At 43.5% G+C, this 21,350-nt stretch overlaps 2 protein-coding genes across 6 annotated transcripts in view; both read left to right on the forward strand.

Annotated features, from left to right (window-relative positions):
• Positions 1–8,636, forward strand: part of gli1 (GLI family zinc finger 1) — a 54,323-nt gene extending 45,687 nt beyond the window's left edge. For all 4 annotated transcript variants that reach the window (XM_080891107.1, XM_080891106.1, XM_080891109.1 and 1 more), the window contains 8 exons: positions 542–707; positions 890–997; positions 1,150–1,290; positions 2,152–2,301; positions 2,617–2,781; positions 3,117–3,359; positions 3,505–3,808; positions 4,016–8,636. In XM_080891107.1, coding sequence (XP_080747233.1) covers positions 542–707; positions 890–997; positions 1,150–1,290; positions 2,152–2,301; positions 2,617–2,781; positions 3,117–3,359; positions 3,505–3,808; positions 4,016–6,567 — 3,829 coding nt within the window. In that variant the 3' untranslated portion in view covers positions 6,568–8,636. The remainder of the gene's footprint in view (positions 1–541; positions 708–889; positions 998–1,149; positions 1,291–2,151; positions 2,302–2,616; positions 2,782–3,116; positions 3,360–3,504; positions 3,809–4,015) is intronic.
• Positions 8,637–12,770: 4,134 nt separating this feature from the next.
• LOC308401945 (zinc finger E-box-binding homeobox 2) overlaps positions 12,771–21,350 on the forward strand; it is a 29,879-nt gene continuing 21,299 nt past the window's right edge. For both annotated transcript variants that reach the window (XM_080890417.1, XM_080890418.1), the window contains exon 1: positions 12,771–13,056. In XM_080890417.1, coding sequence (XP_080746543.1) covers positions 12,999–13,056 — 58 coding nt within the window. In that variant the 5' untranslated portion in view covers positions 12,771–12,998. The remainder of the gene's footprint in view (positions 13,057–21,350) is intronic.

Genomic DNA, 21,350 nt, shown 5'->3' on the forward strand with positions numbered 1-21,350 from the left:
AAGCCTGAGCTGAAGGTTTCAGGGATTTTTTGTATGTACTCTGACCTTATTACTTACTTTGAACACATGCAAAATTGCCAGTCTGCAACGATAGATAGATAGATAGATAGATAGATAGATAGATAGATAGATATCCCTCTGAAGAGCATGGATGAACAGGTGAATAAACAATAAATAAGTCCACTTTAAAGTATTTGAAAGTAATGTCCTGCACGTTTGCTGACGTTTTTTCTTTCATGTTTAAATTGTGTTGATAATCCCTCTCCTCTCATTTAGCCCTCTTCAATATTTATTATCAGGTGTGATGTGATGACATCCCTTAAGCCACGCCAGATGGTGACACATGTTTCAGCCAAATGGTTTTAAATAATAAAAGCAGATTATGTGAAGTTGAACAAAATGTATTTCTTCATTTTTAAAGAATTGACAAAAAATACATTAAGAGTGTATTTCTAGCTGCACCATCTTTAGCAAACTAGCTGCTGATTCTCTTTAGTTTCTTATCAGTTCCCTTTATTTGTTTTTATCTCCCGCTCCACAGTCCATCGCTCGGTTATTCCAGCAATATAAATTGCCAGTCCAGACAACAAGGGTCCATGTATGGAGGAGGAGGAACACCTCTGGGAGGACACACACCAGGCCCCTGCCAAGCTTCACGTTTACCTCCCCACAATCCTCGGCTCCATGCTCCGCCCAAACACGGACACGTAAGCTCATTCTTTCACTCAGCACACCCTCTGCTTCTCATAGCTGGGAGAGCATAGTTGGGAAGTGGGAAGAGAAAGCGGCGGATAAATGACAAAGAATGAATGCATATTTTATATATACACATTTAAGTTTTGAATGAGGAGAAAGACAAAGATTATATTATGAGAGTATTGTTTTGCAGCTGAAGACAGAGCCAGGCCTTGGAGGTGCGATTGATGGCATGAATGTGAAGAGCCTGGAGGAGAGGTCAGAGGGAGATGTAGCTAGCCCTTCTTCCACTGGCACTCAGGTACAGTAATGATGATCATATGTCAACGTGAAAGAGATTCAAAAACAGTGAAAGTGCCTGAAATTATATATTTAATGGCTGAAAATATGTTGTTTAGATAATTGCACAAAATAAACTGGAGCTATTCTTCATTTCTACACATGTGTCTGCAGGACCCTCTTCTGGGCCTTCTGGATGGGCGAGATGATTTGGACAAAGAGGACGGGAAGCCTGAACCAGAAGCCGTCTATGAGACCAACTGTCGCTGGGAGAGCTGCAACAAGGAATTTGACACACAAGACCAGCTAGTTCATGTAAGACTAAGAACAGGGCTGCCAGCCTTCAGATACAAAGTAGAGAGAGGAACAGAAAGGAGGTTATATAATACAATACAAAACAAATTGCATTTTCATAGCTTTATATTATATATTGTAACAGTTAACAGTAAAATAGGTGAACTAACCCTTTAACTAGCTAAACTGAAGAGATGCCGTGGATAATGGATTAGATACAGTTTCTGTATGTGACCGCTAAGCTGTCTGAGAAGGAGAAAAGTACAAAGTTTAACTGACCTGTAGGATCCTCACTTATCATGCCTTACACAGAGATACCCAGCTGTTGCAGATGTTTACTAAATTCAGAGGAAGCAGCTCATATGGCTCCATCTCAGCCTAGCATCCTCGCCTGTCACACCAACCCTCTGCATGTCCTGCATCACACATCCATGAACCTTCTCTGTGATCTTCTTCTTTTCCTCCTGCCTGTCAGCTCCATCGTCAGCATCCTTTGTTCATTGTATCCACTATCTCTCCTCTGCACATGTGCAAACCATCTTAGTCTCTTGTCACTCCCAATGAAAGTCTCTTCAACTCTCCCACCTCCGTTAAGGATACACAAACCTTCACGTCCTGTGAAAGTTATGTCAAAAGGTAGTATTTAAGTATTTACAGATCAGTAATAGATGTTAAAATAAGGCAAACATCAACATATATGAAGTTAAATAGGCACACTGAATGTCTTTTGCATTTTCTGCGTTTTTATTTACCGTGTGTTGTGTAGAAGGACTTTAGTTTGTGTTCATGTGTAGCATAGAACTATAGAATGCTTCCATCCCAAAACATGTCATTGGAGTATCCACTATCTGTCACTAACAATGAATCTTTTTGTGTTTGCAGCACATCAACAACGAGCACATCCACGGGGAGAAGAAGGAGTTTGTGTGTCACTGGCAGGAGTGCTCTCGAGAACAGAGGCCTTTCAAAGCCCAGTACATGCTGGTGGTTCACATGCGCAGACACACAGGAGAGAAGCCACACAAGTGCACTGTGAGCACATGTGTTAAGTCTTTGCTTTGCCTCTTAGTTCTTGTTTCTCTTTCCTTGTCCAGATATCTTCAATTCCAACATGCTTCTGTGTTCCTGTGTACCTTGACATGCATACCATATATTATTTTCAGTGTGGATTAACAACCTTTTTTTATATTTTAAAACTCGCTTTACTGTTTTGAAGCTCAAATCTAATATTGTTATAGGACCGCAGGCTTGTTGTCAAAGCTTTTACAGACTCTAATCATCCCCTCTCTTGCAGCGTAGCTGTTGTAACAGTGTTAATTAAACAATTATGTATATTTGCTGTTCTAGTTTGAAGGCTGTAATAAGGCCTACTCTCGCCTGGAGAATTTGAAGACCCACTTGCGCTCTCACACTGGGGAGAAACCATATGTGTGCGAACATGAAGGCTGCAACAAAGCCTTCTCCAATGCTTCAGACCGAGCTAAACACCAGAACCGAACTCATTCCAATGAGGTAAGATTCACCTCCGAAAAGTGCTTAGCTATTGAATGTCACGTGCATGTTGCTGTGTAAGCTCTGTATTATTAACAGTGTTATTTGATTAAACCATGTGTTTTCTTCCTAAAGGGTAACATGTAACTGTTTTGTGCTGTTTCATTACACGCTTTCATGTAAAATAATTGTATAAATTAATATAAATGTATTGTAGAGATTCACATGCCAAGATACACAACATAAATTGGAAATAATTTCTATTTGAATCATAAGATTTTACATAGCAGGGAAGCAGCAGTAAAGTAAACTGTGGAATGCAAGGAGTTCACATAAGGTGCTTTTGTCTTTTACAGAAACCTTATGTGTGTAAAATCCCTGGTTGTACCAAGCGATACACAGATCCAAGCTCTCTGCGTAAACATGTAAAGACCGTGCACGGCCCTGAGGCCCACATCACCAAGAAACATCGTGGAGACACTGGCCCTCGTCCCCCCGGTTCAGTTATGAACCCTGGAGGTCCCAACTCTGAACTGCTGCTGGAGAAAGAAGAGGCACGCAGAGAAGACTGCAAACTATTGGCTCCTGAGACTTCTCTGGTGAGGGTTACAATTTGTTCTATATCATTCAAATGAATAACATAACAAAACTCCAATGTAGTGGAAAAAATAGGGACCCCTTCCATATTTTCTTATTAAACTTTATCCCATTTTTAAAGTTAACTTTGTCTCTCACATCTTCCAGAAATCCCAACCAAGCCCTGGTGGTCAGTCTTCCTGCAGTAGCGAACGTTCTCCACTGGGGAGCACCAACAACAACGACAGCGGTGTAGAAATGAACCCTAATGCAGCCGGTAGTCTGGAGGACCTCACAGCATTGGAAGATGGTGTTGCAGGTGGAGGGGGAGGTGGAGGGGAGCCGGGAACAATGGGAATGTCAGCACAGGCTCTGAAGAGGCTGGAGAATCTAAAGATTGACAAGCTGAAGCAAATCCGCAGGCCAACCCCTCCTGGACGCGGTGGCAGCAACAAGCTTCCTGCAATACCTGGTACATGGTGTCATAAAACAAGTTAAAATCAATGCATAAACATAGAACTACAACTGCTGAGCCTAAATATACCTTAGATTGTTACATTAGCTGTTCAGTAATGTTTTCACTGGAACACACTGAATTTTTAAAAAACTAAATAAAATATTGTTAATTTGTAACGATTTAACACTTCTAAGCTGTTTCCTCCTGGATGTTTGTTTTCAGGTCCAGGGGAGAGTATGGGAATGTGTGCACCTTCTCCACTTCTCTCAAATCGACGTGTTATGGAGCTGTCCAATCATGAGCTTGGAGGGGGAACAGTTGCCTGCTCTACTAATGACAGGAGAGGAAGTGGCACCAGCAGTCTAAGCTCAGCCTACACCGTGAGCCGTCGTTCCTCCATGGCTTCTCCTTACCTGTCCAGCCGACGCTCCAGTGATGGCTCGCAAATGGGAGCAACGGTTGGGGGAGGATGTCACCTTCTGGGCGCAGAACAGGCTGGGGGAGACCCTCTCTCTCCTGAGACCAATCGCAGAGGAGCTCCATGTCCTGGAGGCGGGTTGCCCGGCCTTCCTAATTTAACCCCAGCTCAGCAGTACAGCCTAAAAGCCAAATACGCTGCAGCCACTGGTGGACCACCACCTACTCCTTTACCTAATATGGAGCAGCCAGGTACTCCTGGCAGAAGAGGAGGTGTTTTGAGTGAGTACCATGGTCAGCCTTTGCCTCCTTTCCTTCAGCAAGCTGGTCCTCGTAGGCATAGCGCCAACACAGAGTATGGCACCGGTGTTATCTACCCTCACCAAGCTCCAGGTAATAACAACAGGCGAGCCAGTGACCCAGTTCGTGCCGCTGCTGACCCTCAAGCTCTTCCCAAGCGCTTCAATAGCCTTAATAATGTAGCCATGATGGGCCGAAGGAATGCACTGCAACACCGTGGCTCTGACACCAGCCTTGCCCGCCATATGTATTCCCCCCGGCCTCCGAGCATTACGGAGAACGTAATGATGGAAGCTATAGGTATGGAGCCCCACCACGCTGACAACAGGGATCGCTCCATGATGTTGCCACCTGCAGAGAGAAACTTCATGGGATATCAGCAACACAATCACACCCTTGGAGGAGTAGATGGAGGTCCCATTTCAACTCAGCTGTCCCCGAGCCATGATGCCCTGAGCTGCCCCGAGAGGGGTTACATGCAGCGGCAGTACCCGAGCCAGGGAGGGGACGTGACTGCCAGCGCTGGTGTAAATCCAATGGCACAGGCAAGACCTGTTCATTCAGAAGGCATGTCGAATGCACTTCTGCAACAAGCTGAGTACAGTATGAGCAATTGCCAGCTCAGTCCCTCTGGTCCCCATTACCCTAGTGTAGGCCAAGGTGGTGACGCTGGAGGTCCCTGGAATGACACCCATAGCCAGGTCCAAACATCCAGCCATACTCTTCAGAACCAGCAAGCTATGCAGTATTCAGAAACTAGCTTGCACCCACAACAAACGCAGGCTCACTTCAACAATCAAACAGGCCTCTACAGCAGTTCAGATGGAACCCACAAACTCATAATCAAGCCTGAGCAGCAGTTCCACCCTGGGATGGGAGCTGGAGATGCCTGTCAGAGCGCTAAGCTCCATCATCAACGCATGCTTCTGCAGCAAACGCAGGGTTACCCACAACAAACAGGGCAGGTAATGATGAGGAACTCTAACAACCCCAGGTGTGACTTTCAAGGGCCAAACCAAAACCCTTTTCCCAGTGGAGAGGGATTAAGTCTGGGCTGCGCTGGCTCTGCACTGGCTGATGGTCAGAGGTCAGAAACCCCAATGATGCAGGTAAAGGAGATGATGGTGAGGAGTTATGTGCAGTCCCAGCAAGCACTCATGTGGGAGCAGCAGCAAGAGCAGCAGCAGAGTGGATTAAAACCTTCTCCTCTCTCTGACAATATGGATCTGAGTGGTCAGGCAGCGATGATCCAACACAGTCCACAGCACCAAAACCAAAATCTTTATTCCAGCCAGACCTATCCTTACCCCAACCAGAACCTGGTCATGAGTCCTCAGGCCCACAGCCGTGTGCCAAGCTCAGTAACACCTAAAGACCAGCAGATGGCAGGTCTCCAAGGTTCATGTTATAACCAGGAAATGGTGGTCCCCAGACCTCCTCAGGGCCGAAAACCTCTCAGCCGCCAGAGTAGTCTGTCACAGGTGGGAGGAGGCTACCTTGGCAGCCCACCACACCTGAGCCCTGTCCATTCCACTTCCAGTCCCAGGCGAGGCGTTCGACTTCCTCCTGTCCAGCATCCACAGCATCCCCAGAGTGAAATGTTCTCTCCTTCCAACAACAACAACGTATACTACTCGGGTCAGATAAACATCGGTATGGAGAAAAACATGGACGCTCAAAACGGGCCTTGTCTTAACCAGCAGCACAGTATGGGGTCCAGTCTGGACCCAGTAGGTGGCACAAAGTCCACCCCTTTGGCTAACTATCCTGAGTCTGGCCCCATTTCAAACGCCCTAGAAAACTTGGACTTGGACAATGCTCGCATAGACTTCACTTCCATCATCGACGATGCCGACTCTTCGTCGTTCAGCGATGTCAACAATCCCATCCAAGATCAACCGGGATCTTCGTCCCAGGCCTCATCCCGCCTCACCACACCCCAGACTTCTGTCAGCTTGGCTGCAGGGTCTGGCCTGTCTAACATGGCTGTGGGCGACATGACATCCATGCTAACCTCACTAGCTGGGGAGAATAAGTACCTGAATACACTGTCTTAGAAGACAACTCCTTGGCAGCTATACAGAAATTAAGGCTAACAATCACACTCTGGCCTTTACCAGGTTAAATGCAACCAGCCTGAGGTTTCAGAAAAGAAAACAAATTCTGTCCCTTAACATGATTTTTCTCTCGTACATTATAAGAAAACTGAGTTGTGTAAAAACAGAAAAAGTTTTAAAACAGAATAAAAATCTGTGCTGTTTTATACCTGTATGCTTTTATATGTAAACTGAACATCTTTCGTATTTTTAAAACCAGGATCCCGAGCTGGCGAGCATCTTTTAATACTTCTCTGGAAAATTTTAGTTGAGACCAAGCTACTATTGTGATCCCTCCACACAGGTCGAAATTTTACAAATCCTCACCCAAAAACCTTAAAACCAAAGGTGCCTGATCAGCGTCTCGCAGTTATCTCCTGCTGCCTCGGTACTCGGTGTTTTTCTGTGCCTGCACACGGAGCTGTTTGCCTGAATGACGCTGAACTTCTTTCTGAACGGGCATTCCAGTCACGTATGGAGCACAGAAGGAAACATGTAAATAAGTTTATACAGCGTGTCATGTATGTGACATTAGGTAATACCCCTGTCTTAATGGACTGCTTGGTTTCTGAAGGCTAATGCTGAGGGATGTCATAGTAAAATGTTTGACAAGTTAAGAGAAAAAATGCTTTTAGTGATCGTGAAATCATTTTTCCTTATCGCTGAGGATTTCTTCCTTATCAGGAGCAACACAGTATGCTACCAGAGCAATGTCAGTATTCCCACACAAACACACTTTCCCCTGCACGTGACCGCACAGAGACACTCAGGATGTGTTTGAATCTTTGGTGTTCATATTACATGTATGTTGTAATTGCCTTTCCAGACAGAGAGTTTGCACTCCACATGTTTACTGTAATTATTCTTAAAGCAGCTGTGTATGTATTTTTTTCCATTTGTGTTCATACAGTGAGCAAAGCTCGAACATAACACGTATCCACAATCCCCACTACATGTCAACATGTGTAATATACTCAAACATCCCTTTACTCAAAGTTAACCTCAACTACAGCTCATATGTGACTCAGCTGAGTATGGTGGGTATTCAAGCTACTGGATACAAATTGACTCAGCTGGTCTGTACAGATTATTAATAGTTGCCTAACTGTTGAGAATCTGAGGTACATTCAGAGTATGGTGCTGCTGCACTTTGGCTCTAATCCCAAAGAGGAGTTGCATGAAAAATGCTGCGTTAATAGTCCACAACAGGGCATCGGCATGAGTGGGTTTTTTTTAAATAAATAATTGCTACCACTGTTGTAAAATCGTCATTTTCTTGGCACACTGAGGTACTTTTGTGCAACTTTTGAGCTGTATGATGCAGAAGTAGGCTGCAGCGCTTTATACGAGAACTAATTTTATACTGTGGCTTTGCACTGACTGCAGCACTGTGTGTCTCCGTCTCTTATTACTAATAACATGAACCTCTTGGTTTTTTTTGACAATAAAGAATATTTGCAGTATTTTTTTAAAATAGTCATTCAAGAACACACCTGACCGTGCCTACACTCAGCAAAGCCACATTAAAGTATTGATGAAGCATTTCACATGACTTTTCAGCTCATAATAATAATGATGCCACTGTAAAGTTTACTAAGCATTAGCAGGAACGGGGGGAGAGTACAATCTACCAAAGACATCTACAAATGAGAAAAACATGCACAAATAGTCTATTTTTAACACAACACTAACACTAGAAATAAGGGCATGAACATTGACTGATAGTGCTATGCTTTAGAATGTATGAAATGTTTTGTAAAAAAAAAAAATTGTCTTTTTATATTAATGAACTTCATGGATGTCGCCTTCTATGTGTGTATTTTTTTATGTAACTGTCACCTTTCATTCTGACTTTTTTGCTGGCAAAAGAATATCACCTGTAGCTACCGAAAATTAAAATAGCAGCAATAACTATATTAGACAAAAGCCCAAGTGTTATATTTTGTGTACAATTTTCTACATTTTTATACATATGTGCTATATTTTACCATTTTATGAATAAACATGTTGAGTTTGGGATGGATGCAGAATGTTTGTGGTCCAACTTTTCTGTTGCATGTTTCTTGTTGTGTGATGCAGTTTTGTTCCACATATGCTCAAATGAGCAATATGGAGTTGTTGTTTTTTGTAGTGCTCATGTGTTGAAGAGTGAATTATGCGTTAAACATGGATCTAGGTTAACAAACAAAATTGTATATAAAGAGGATTTAATATTTGTCCTTGCTACAAGCAGTCTTTTTGTCTGGTGAGTTAATGCAGTGACTCCGTTTCTCCAGTAGAGTGCAGTAGAACATGAGGAGCGTGGGCAGACACTGTAGGCTCTTTAAATTTAATTCTCTGCAAACGAAGACCTGATAGCGTTGCTTGCTGTACTTAATCTGTCACTCCCGCGAGGGCTTAAATGGAATTACTCTTCCAAATTATTCAAATTTGGTCTGTCCAAACGACCAAGCTGAAGGCTCTGGTCCTAAATCATCAGTGTTTTTAATCCCACAGACTGTTTCCATCTAATTGTTTTTATTATTATTAAAACCTCATAGCAGTTATGTGTTATGGGTTTGAGCGGTCTGCTAAGTCGATGAGCAGCGAAACTGGCTGGACTGGCTCTGTGGTCAGTGGGCACTGTGGAAACGCAGTGGTAGATGGTGGTGTGAACATGAGTCAAGAATAGTTTAAGCAGAAAGTCTTTTTCCCCTCAGACTGGAGTAAAATTAGAGAAAACGGAAAAGAAAAGTATATTTCCTCCCTGTAATAAACTTGCGATTATTGCTGTATCCTGGGACTCCACGAGGTATCCTTCCGCCGGGACGAGGAGAACCATGTACACCTGTTCAAACTTCACCTCTAAACACTGAGCGACTGATTAAAAGAAACATTATGAATTTTGGTAAGTTGACCATAAGTCGCAGTTTACGTTATTGTTCATGTTTTGTCGTGAAATCGTGAAAATGCGCCCAACCATAGTCCCAGTCAAAAGGTCAAAACGAAGGCATTCGGTTTTCCTTACAGGCGCGTGAGCTGTAGTAACCATAACGTCATTAAATAAAAGCACCGCGCGAACGAGCCAAACCAGCTAACTGATTTATAACTGACTGCAACTTGTAATAAAGTCACTACAGGCAAACTTTTAAAACTGAAATATTAGAATACCAGTGTCACCTCCTAATAACTACTGGTTACACAGATTTCTCCTCCTTTGACCAAAATAATTTGTCATTTAATCGATTCTTCTTCTTTTTCTTGATAAGCCCGAAAAGCTGATTTACATTACAGAGCTGGCTTTCTAAGATGTTGTCACTACCTTTACTTTCTCCAGTGGCTAATTTTGATCCGGGGCCCCAGTGTGCTTAGACTATATTGGCGTTGCGGTGTTGTGGCATGGCACAGCAGACTCACGGGCAGCCACTACAGCCTGGCAGTGATACTGAAGCTGACTCATTTGCTCCAAGGCAAGGGGAAGTTTTACTGAGGGACTACTGATTTGCACTCTGGCATATCCAGATTTGTGATTTGAAACAATAGCTCTGTTTCCACAGAGGGGTCACATAAGGTGTTTGCAGAAGCATCTATGCTGAGAGAGGACAAAAAGAAGAATTACACTTATAAATAAATGCACATACACATGCACATGTTAGTGCAAAACAAACTTATTTTACCTCGCCCATGTACACTTAAGAGGCCACCTATAGATGCAACTGACAGAGATGGGCTCTATAAAAAGTAGTAAAATTTCACCCTTTTAAAGATAATGCCTTCTAAAAGACTTGAATGGTGCTCATTTTAAAGGATTTACTGCAAAGCTTTAGTGGTTACACTGTAATCTTGCTTGACAAAATGACCAAATCTAAAGCACACTGACCTGCTCTGATATGCTCAAAATGGGCATTATCCTCTTTCTTCTTTCAGACCAAAGGCTTTGCGAGGCAAAACACGTCTCCTTTCACCAAACCAGAGCAAGTGCGTGTCAAAAAAGAAAAAAATCTAATGTAATAAGTCAGATGGCAGTAATATCAAGATAGTGTTGTTGCTCGTCTGTAATGTGGTCACCATTTTTCTGTGGCGAATGGAAATACCAAAATAAGAACAGAGTTTTTCAAATGCAAAGAAGTGGGCAGCATAATGACTTTTCTCTTTTCTTGTCTTGCCATTCAGAAGAAGGCTTTTCTTTCCCTTTGTCACTTAGACTGGCATATAATTAACTCCTGCTTAATATGCTGTGTAAGGGCTCTCCTCCCCATGCAAGAAGCTTTGAACCCACAGACCACAGATTGGGACAAAACCCCAGTAGGACTGCTTCCTTCATGTGTGTGTGTGTGTGTGTGTGTGTGTGTGTGTGTGTGTGTGTGTGTGTGAGAGAGAGAGAGAGAGAGAGAGAGAGAGAGAGAGAGAGAGAGAGAGAGAGAGCGGTGTTGTTTAAGCATGACAGGACAAAACTCAAACTATACCACCACAGTGTTGCTCCGCCTGGGTGTAGTCAGTTTATGAAAATAAGTGTAATATAGCGCATCTTTTTTTGTTTGTTGAATAGATGCTTTAGCTCAGGCAGCACGTGACCTTCAACCAAAATTTATAACCTGAGTGAAATCACTTCACGTTTTGCTTGGAAAAATCCACCTATCCATCGCATCGACGTGGATGTGGAGGTATTTAAAATTTACAAAAAAAGAAAGAAAGCAGCTCCCAGGACCTCTGAGGCACCTCTGCACCCCTGTGACCCTCATCTGTGCCAAAGTTTATTGCCCCTCCTCATCCACCTCCTCTCCACCCTCTCCTCCATCCATCCTACCACAAAGAGCCATGATGACCCTTGTGTCCTTCTCTTTCTTCTGCCCTGTGCTCCCTCCCCACCTTCAGGATGCCTTCTCTTCCAGAATCCATTAAAGAAAAAAAAAACCTCCTCATGTCATGATGGCAAAGGAATGAAAGGGGAATGTATTTTGGGATGGGGTATAGGTCTTGTTTTAAATGTAAAGTTGAGCTCATGTAGTGTTGGAAAAAGTAACAAGATGGAAGTAATTTGAGTACTATAAAAATGCCTATATATTTCAAATATATCCCTTAAGGCTTATTCTGATTCTTAAAGTCTGCTCATTCTGGTTGGCTACTCCGTTTGCTGTTGGGTTGCCTTCTCGTTAAAAAAAAGTCAGTGTGTATAATCTCCCTTTACTTCTCCATCTTTAGCCTAACTTAATCTGGGTCACTCTGTCAGGTCCCTGTTTGTTTGCCCCACGTGGACTCCCTGCAGCGGGACACATTATGCGCCGTGAAAAGCTACCTGGTCGCTCTTATTATGCGGCAAAGCCACTCAAAGGTGGAGGGGGCAAAAAAAAAAAAAAAGAGCCAAGGTAGGGGTCCTGAACGCTACGTTAGAGTTTTATTTCGGATGTTTTTTCAGTTGCAAAACAGATTACGGTGCAGGTTGCAACACAAAAGACTGTCAATGCATCACTTCCTACAGCCATCCCAAGCTGAATAGGGCGCAGGACGGGGTCCACTCCGGGATACTCGGGCGCAGGTGCGACTGCGGCTTGAATAATAGCCAAGCCGTAAAACACGGAGGGGAGGGGGAAGGGGAGGGGGGATGGGCGGTGGAGAGGGGTTATATATACCTGTTGTCATTAACCTGCATTTAGTGTAAAAATGTTGCAGACTGAGCCTATAATTTAGTCCCAGGCAGAGAGCCTACAGATTCAAGTAGAGACGTTGCGCCTACTGTGGTGGCTCCATGAGAAAGGAGCTCACGCTGCAGAGACAGGGAGAGCCTTTCCTGATCAGCTAAATTATAAAAAATTACACCTGCAACGAAGAGAACACTCTTAATCCCATCACCAAATCTCACCATTGTTTTAAAAAAAATCTTAATAATAACTGGCCCCATAAACAACCCAGCCTAATTCACCTTTAACTGCATTAATAATTTATAACATTTTCATTCATCTCAGCAGCTGTCTTTAGATAATGCATGGAGGAACATTTTCAGTATGGCCAGTATGGCTTTAATTTTTCCCCAATAGATGGAGGCAACGAGGACCTTGTCGCTTTCGGGGTAGAGAGGAGGTGCAAGGGAGCAAATTCGAGATATGCTGTCAAAGTGTAACAGAGTCGGGTCTTTTGTTTTTTGTAACTGTCAGGCTGTATGAGCACTCGGACTGGGGAAGGTGTATGTTTACGATGCCAAGACTGACCTCAGGGCCAGCCTCTGCCGCTGACATCACTCCTTAAGGCTCGTCGCCTTCGCTCGCGTGGGAGTCCCATCAAGGTCTGAGGCTCCCGCTGTGACCGAAGGCGATGCTTCTACACCATTCATTCTCAAGGCAGCCACTCAGGACACGCAGTCGCACCGCTCCCCAGACAACTTTTTATTTTTTCCTGAAAATAAACAAAGCCCAAAGATGACAGAAGAAAGTCGGGGAAAGCGTAGGAAACAAGCCAACCCCAGGAGAAACCGAGGTAAGAGGCGTGAAGACGAAAACTTTTTGAAAAAGTTGGTAATGATGTTGGCGTGTTGCTGCAGCGGGCAGGAGCCCTCACTGAGAACTGCGCTCGTTTCTTGTGTGATTTCCAGATGAAAACTACACTTTCTTTTAGCCCCCGTTTAGTGCTGTTCTGTATACTATAATTTCATGCTTCATACGCTTTTTTTCCCTTACATGTCTTGTGAAAGCCTTGCAGATTAATACACAGGGATGAACCGTCAGTTTCGGTCTGGACCACAGGGATTATTCTACCTGGGAATTCAAAACTTGTGGCTGCTCGCTTTTAAGGAAAACTTTTGGACTTTTCTTTACTGATTTAAAAAGAAAAAATCATTTCTAAATAAAAAGAAAAAGCACAAAGAACTATATACAGCCCAATAAACTGTAATGAAGTCGGATAGACTATTTAATTTATTTTCCTTACTAGGAAATCCTTGTTGTCAAACTACATCTTACAGTCCCCCTGTTATGTAGTGCAGTGCGCTTGGCTCGTACGCAACCTCTGACACGCAGTTTAGTTGCTTTTCACGCGGAAAGTTAACCTGCTCTGACACTGCAGCTTTCTAGGTTTCAGTTCCCTTATTTTTTACTGTTGGATTTTTTTTTAGTTTGCAGCAACTTTTATGCAGTTCGATATTCTTTTGTCTGCTGGTTGTCAAAAATAGACTGTGCAGCATCTGGAGAAAAAGGAAAAGCTTTGAATTAGTGTCCTGCAACTAAAAAGGGTTTTATTTAAAAAAAAAAAAAGAAAATAAAAGTACACATTAAAAAATATGTACATTAAAAAACAAAATTTCTAAATGTGATTCAAAGCAGAAATTCCTTGTGCACAACTCTTCAGCTCTGCTATGGTGCACAGTTAACATTTTTTATCTTTCTCTAATTCTTTTGTGATTATCCATCTTGATTATCAAGAATTAGCTGAAAGTGTCAGTTGACCTTGAGGCTTCAGATCTTGTCAGTCTCTCTGCATGCACTTCCCAAAACTGTTCTAAGAGGAACTTCAAGACTGCATGCTGTATTTAGAAAGTTTGTTAAGACGCTGCTCTGCATGCAGCAAGCAGCACATGTTTGTTTGTCGCTCTTCAGGTGTGTGTATCCTTGCTTCTGTTTGTGAGTTCTGATAGGCACACATTTAAAATAACAGTTGTTCTTCCAGCCTTCTAATAAGGACTGAAAATATATGTTGGAATCAAATCCTACTTCCCTAACCCCGGACTCTAAAATTATCCACAACATTGAACACTGAATGTTTCTCGAACCCTAAATTTAACTTGAAACCCCTTTCTAAATATATCAAATGGAAACCTTAGACTAAAACCTCTGAATTATGCTAATAATAATGGAGTATATGCTGCTGGCACTTCACTGCAGAAAAAGCCATTACTCTAAATGTAAATGAATCCCCAGGACAGAAAGAATTAAGTTGGGTTAGTTTGGGCTCTTTTTTTGTCATCTCAGAGCATATTTTGTCATTAAAAAGTGGCCAGGGCAAGGGCGCACACAAACACATGGATGGAGTTTCTTTTAAGAGCCATCGCAAACCATACACTGCTGTTGTTTGCCTCAGATCTGGCATGCAAGCGCGACAAAGCTAGCTGGTGTAAGGAGTTGGTTTGCTCGTTTATTAGTTTGGTTTAAGTGCTTCCTCATTTTATTCATAAAGGTGTGAATTCTAGCAAAGCGTCACCAGGGTGAGATCCTCTCTGACCGCTCAGCTTTAACGGGTACTCGTGTGTGCATGTGCACACACACACACACTCTCACCTTTGACTGTCACGATGCAGTTTGTCGACCGACTTCACTCTGTTTCACAGATCAACAGCATCACGCTACCGTGAAAGCTATCAGCTAAAAAGCACACTTACTGACAAGGACCTGTCACTTATCAGGCCACCAGAAAAAAACTGTCCACTTTTTTCTTTTTTTTTTAAAATTCTTGCAGTGATCGTAGAGAAGAGATAAGCATCACCTGCTGTCAGTTTCCAGTAAAATTTATTAAGTAATAGGATCTGAAGAAATGAAGGCATGTTAAAAACGAACAGGAACTGAAAGGAAACTGATTATGAATTGATATTAAGCTTAGTCACATTAACTCATGTTGATGGATGTTTTCCGTGAAACATCTATTTTTAGGCTCTCTTTTGTAATTATTATCAGTGCTTAGTGCACCAACCAGAGTACTTACACAAAGTATAAGCCACAAACACATCAGTGCATGCAAAGAGGGGTTTTTTGCGTGCAACATGCTTGCTGCATGTGCATCCTCATGTTAGAGTGCAGATGTGTGTATTAAAGCAGGATTTGGAATGTGCTGGGCTGGAGGCGGCTGTGCGAGGAGGGAGTTAAAGGTCCTTGATAAAACCAAATGAATTTGGCAGACCCGACTCATAAGACAGAGATCTGGGGATCTCTTCCAAACCAGAAGAAAGAGAAAAAGCACTAACTTTTCTTCCCTCTCCAAGGCGCCCATTGATTATGTCTCTGTCTACCCCAATAAAACCGTCAATGTTCAGCAATATCGAGCAATGTGAGGAAATTACAACTTTTCATTCCTGGCAGATTGGAAACAGTCCCGCGATCAAGACTGGAAACCTATACAGTTAAACCTGTATTTACTGATCTACCAGTTAGAGTGTGAGAATTAATTAGCCGAGAACACAGCCATCAGCTCAACATCAGGCCTCTGTACACAGCCAGTGACACAGATGCTGAAATTGTCGAAGAAGAAGAGTAGTGAAAGGGATTTGTGAGAAGTTATTTCAGTTTCTGTAAAACAGACGTAATGAAACAACTCCTCATATCTTATTTTCTCTTATTGCATTTGTTTGGCATAATTTATTCTAACTGTATCTGGGCTTTCCCCTGAGCCATTTCTTGCCAGAACAACATTGTCACATGTGATCAGACTGAATCTTTGCTTTCAGGACCGTGCACACCCTCACAAACATATCTAGTTCTGCTGCTTTGCACTTTATGTTTTGTTGGTTCATTAAAAACCTCACTCTGTCGTTGAGTGGATGTGCCTGTTTAAGAGAAAGCTTTCTCTCTCTCTCTCCCTTTCTCATTTTCTCCTTTTTTTCAAGTGCCAATATATTTAAACTCCTTTCCCCCCTTTCTTCTTTCTCCTTCATTGATTTCCAAACCCCAGTCTTTGTATGCAGCTGGGGCCCAGCTGTGTGTCTTTGACTGTGTATGTGTGCGCATACGTGTGTTTGTGTGGGTTTTTCTGGCACACCGCTGCCACAGTGAGCATAGCACACTGTACACAAAGGATTTGAGCAACAAAAAAAAAAAGAAAGAAAAAGGAGAGACTGGGGGGGTGGGGGGAAGCGTTGGAACGTTAAAGGCTGACGTGCTTGTACTGTACAGAGCGGAGGGGCTGGGCCTTTTGGACCAAGCCTACTTTAATGGCAGATGTATCGGCGCTCTGGGATGAGGGGTGGGGAGAGCGAGACAGCAATGAAGAGCTCAGGCACCACAGTTTATTACCAGGACTCTTCAAGGGGCTCAGCTCAGGCGTCAGAACCAGCGGGTGGGAGGGACAGAAGAAGACGAGAAGAGAGGAAGATGACAGAGGTGGGGAAATGATGGGGTTGACAGAGACGGTGAAAACAGCTCTTCGGTTATAAAAGATGAGATGTAGGGTTTGAGGGGTGTGTAGGGTAGAAACAGAGGAGTCACGATGGGCGATGGATCAAGGACAATCTAAGCGTTTCCTTGTTTGTTTCTCAAACGTTCCCACAGCTCCAAGTGTCACAGATTTCTCCCGTCCTTGCTCTGCGTGTTTGATACCCGATCTACACGGCAGAAATGGGGAATCCCTTGATTGAGTCCCTCTGGAATTTTTAAACATGCTCATTCAATTATTGCTCATTCTGATGTTTCCTACAAAGCCAAGCCGCCAAAACAGTCTCATGTCTTACTGTACGTTCATGCCGCACGACTGCCATAGCAGGGATCCTCTCCAGCAGCGATTACTTGGAAAATATTGCCACTGCAATGATTAATTAATGCAGTGCCGTGGTTTCTTCCAATTTTTTTCAGCTGTTACAAAAGCGTCCCTTTCAGGGTATGGCAACAAAAAGTATGCAATTAATTTGGAATCGCTGGGAGATGCTTGCAGTAATGAGGGTTTCATTCAAACTGCACCACTCTGATTCTTTTGTAGAAAAATTGCAACTCCGTTGTAGTTATGAAGAGGCCTCGGTAGACGGAAACTCGAGAAGTGAGTGTATGTCTGTGGATCACACGTTTCAACTGTAAGATAACACTGCTGGCCACAAAGCATATGAGGTGTGTATGCATGTGTGTGTGTTTGTGTGTGTTTGTGTGTGTATATATATATAGGTGACTGGGCATGTACTTATCACATATTTAACAACAACTGTATTTTCACATTGGAGATTCGAGAAAGTTTAACACACTGTATACCCTGATGCTGCAAATCGATTACCTTCAGTACATTTGCAGTCTTATTATTATGTTCTTTGACATTGCTTTGGCACTGCTCCTCAACATCAAGTCTATTTGTGGATCTTCTTTTACTGCAGGCAGCCTGCGTTTGTGTGTTTGATATGCTGCACATGTTTGACAGAAAAAAGAGGTTAAAACTATCCAGATAGGCAGGCTCTCTGCATACACTTTATAGATATGTGCTGTTTTTATCACACCTCAAATTAAATTTGGAAACCCTGCTTCAGCTGTCATGTATTACAAGGGCCAGATGGGTGGCAGAGAAAGAGAGAAGAGAGTCAGAAAAAGAGACAGGGAGAGAAATGAGAGCAGCCTGGCAGGCAGGAAGGCCCCCTCAGCTGGCTGAGAGCGTGCCAGTATATAAAGGAAGCAGGGCAGGAGATTGAATGAGGAATAGTTTGATATGAGGTCGAGAGATGGACAGTATTTGTGGGCTCTGCCTTGATCACCGCTAAGGCGAGGCCACATAACACCTGCCAAAAAACACTGTCTGTGGATTCATCAGTTTAACACTTTTTTCTTCTTTTTAATCGCTTTTCATCTGCTCTTGACAGAGTTTACTTTTTTTTGCAGGGGAGGAGGGGGGGGGGTAGGTTTTTAATGTCTTTAAGATGAATATTAGTCAGTGCTTAACTCATTTCTGGTGACTAAAAATGTTGTTTCATTACCACAGTATTGCAATAGATAGGTTAACCCTTGTGTGGTGTTCGTATTTTTGTTACTCAGCCAGTGTTCATGGGTCTGGTGGACCCGCTAGAGTTTTGGCTTTCCAAATTAACACTATCAAACAATTTTATGTTAAATTACTCAACAGATGTTTACTTCATCCCAATTACAAGACATATGAACAGCAAACATGGTTAATTTTTTCCCTTTACCTTTGTTAGATCACATTTATGAATTAATGTGCTTCTCGTTTTTCTTTTATATAAAATGTTATAAATAAATCAGTTATAATCAAGTGGAGTGAGTGGAAAGACACAACACATTTACACGTGAAAAAATAATTAATTGTTTAATTTTTCTTTTGAAAAAAACTGAACACGGGTCTCACAGACCCGAACACCATACAAGGGTTAAACACGTGATGCATGTGAACTGCAAGTAGAGAGTCTAAAGTACATAAAGATTGGTAAAAGGAATTAAAGGAGCTGTGGTTTACCATAGTGCTGTTTTGGTATTCCTTATGTGTTACTCAGAACTTTGTAGTTGTGTTTACCATGACCTGGGGGCAGTGTCAAAAATATGATGAGCTTGTTCATGCCATTGTTGATCTTTTAGCCTGGCTCCTGCCAACGGAAAACCAAGTGCAAAACAACAAAATCAATAACAAGGAAAACTTTCCTCTGCAGCTTGTCTTTGCCTCTCATCTGAGCTTTTTTTTAGCATTTTATTTTCTCCTTTTAAAAAAATTTCACTTCTTTATCGATCTGTTGTTACTCCATCTGTATAAACTCTGCATTGGTTAAATTCCCAAAATTCTTCTCTATGAATAAAAACCATAAATCCAGCTTAATTATTTTTTTTTAACTGTGTATGTAGCTTTAAAATGCTGCATTATTATGTGGTGTAAATGCTACAGTACTGTGCACTAGTCTTGCACCACCACACATTTATTTATCTTTTGCTAGAAAAATGCAAAATAAGTGCAGCAATTTATTGAAACATTAGCAAGCAAACATAAACAAAATACTATATATATCCATCCATCCATCCATCGTCATCCGCTTTGTCCGGGGTCGGGTCGCGGTGGCAGCAGCCTAAGCAAAGAGGCCCAGACCTCCCTCTCCCCAGCCACCTCCTCCAGCTTGTCCGGGGGAATACCAAGGCGTTCCCAGGCCAGCCGAGAGATATAATCTCTCCAGCGTGTCCTGGGTCTGCCCCGGGGCCTCCTCCCGGTGGGACATGCCTGGAACACCTCACCCAGGAGGCGCCCAGGGGGCATCCTTGTCAGATGCCCAAACCACCTCAGCTGGCTCCTTTCGATGTGGAGCAGCAGCTGCTCTACTCTGAGCCCCTCCCGGATGGCCGAACTTCTCACCCTATCTCTAAGGGAGAGGCCAGCCACCCTTCGGAGGAAGCTCATTTCTGCCGCTTGTATCCGCGATCTCGTTCTTTCGGTCACTACCCACAGCTCGTGGCCATAGGTGAGGGTAGGGACGTAGATCGACCGGTAAATTGAGAGCTTCGCTTTTACACTCAGCTCCCTCTTCACCACGACGGACCGGTGCAACGTCCGCATTACTGCAGCTGCATATATATATATATATATATATATATATATATATATAAAAACACCCAGCACGCCCCTGCGGGCGGTTTATCCTTCAAGCTCGGGTCCTCTACCAGAGGCCTGGGAGCTTGAGGGTCCTGCGCAGTATCTTAGCTGTTCCCAGGACTGCGCTCTTCTGGACAGAGATCTCCGATGTTATTCCCGGGATCTGCTGGAGCCACTCGCCTAGCTTGGGAGTCACCGCACCTAGTGCTCCGATTACCACGGGGACCACCGTTACCTTCACCCTCCACATCCTCTCGAGCTCTTCTCTGAGCCCTTGGTATTTCTCCAGCTTCTCGTGTTCCTTCTTCCTGATATTGCTGTCATTCGGAACCGCTACATCGATCACTACGGCCGTCTTCTTCTGTTTGTCTACCACCACTATGTCCGGTTGGTTAGCCACCACCATTTTGTCCGTCTGTATCTGGAAGTCCCACAGGATCTTAGCTCGGTCATTCTCCACCACCCTTGGGGGCATCTCCCATTTTGACCTCGGGACTTCCAGGTTATACTCGGCACAGATGTTCCTGTACACTATGCCGGCCACTTGGTTATGGCGTTCCATGTATGCCTTGCCTGCTAGCATCTTGCACCCTGCTGTTATGTGCTGGATTGTCTCTGGGGCATCTTTACACAGCCTGCACCTGGGGTCTTGCCTGGTGTGATAGACCCCAGCCTCTATGGATCTTGTACTCAGAGCTTGTTCTTGTGCTGCCATGATTAGTGCCTCTGTGCTGTCTTTCAGTCCAGCTTTGTCCAGCCACTGGTAGGATTTCTGGATATCAGCCACCTCCTCTATCTGCCGGTGGTACATACCGTGCAGGGGCCTGTCCTTCCATGATGGTTCCTCGTCTCCCTCCTCTTTCTTGGGTTTCTGCTGCCTGAGGTATTCACTGAGCACTCGGTCAGTTGGGGCCATCTTCCCAATGTATTCTTGGATGTTCCTTGTCTCATCCTGGACTGTGGTGCTGACACTCACCAGTCCCCGGCCCCCTTCCTTCCGCTTAGCGTACAGCCTCAGGGTGCTGGACTTGGGGTGAAACCCTCCATGCATGGTAAGGAGCTTTCTTGTCTTTATGTCAGTGGCTTCTATCTCCTCCTTTGGCCAGCCTATTACCCCAGCAGGGTACCTGATCACGGGCAGGGCGTATGTGTTGATGGCCCGGATCTTGTTCTTACCATTCAGCTGACTCCTCAGGACTTGCCTGACCCTCTGCAGGTACTTGGTGGTTGCAGCCTTTCTAGCGGCCTCTTCATGGTTCCCATTTGCCTGCGGGATCCCCAGGTACTTGTAACTGTCCTCTATGTCTGCAATGTTGCCTTCTGGTAGTTCAATCCCCTCAGTTCTGACTACCTTCCCTCTCTTTGTTACCATCCGACTACACTTCTATATATATATATATATATATATATATATATATATATATATATATATATATATATATATATATAGTTTGTAAAATCCTAACAAGCTTAAGTAGTCTTCAGGAAAAGGTCTCCGGGCATCTTGGAGTACA

This window comes from Rhamphochromis sp. 'chilingali' (assembly GCF_963969265.1).
Source record: "Rhamphochromis sp. 'chilingali' genome assembly, chromosome: 9".
In the NCBI taxonomy this organism is placed as follows: domain Eukaryota; kingdom Metazoa; phylum Chordata; class Actinopteri; order Cichliformes; family Cichlidae; genus Rhamphochromis; species Rhamphochromis sp. 'chilingali'.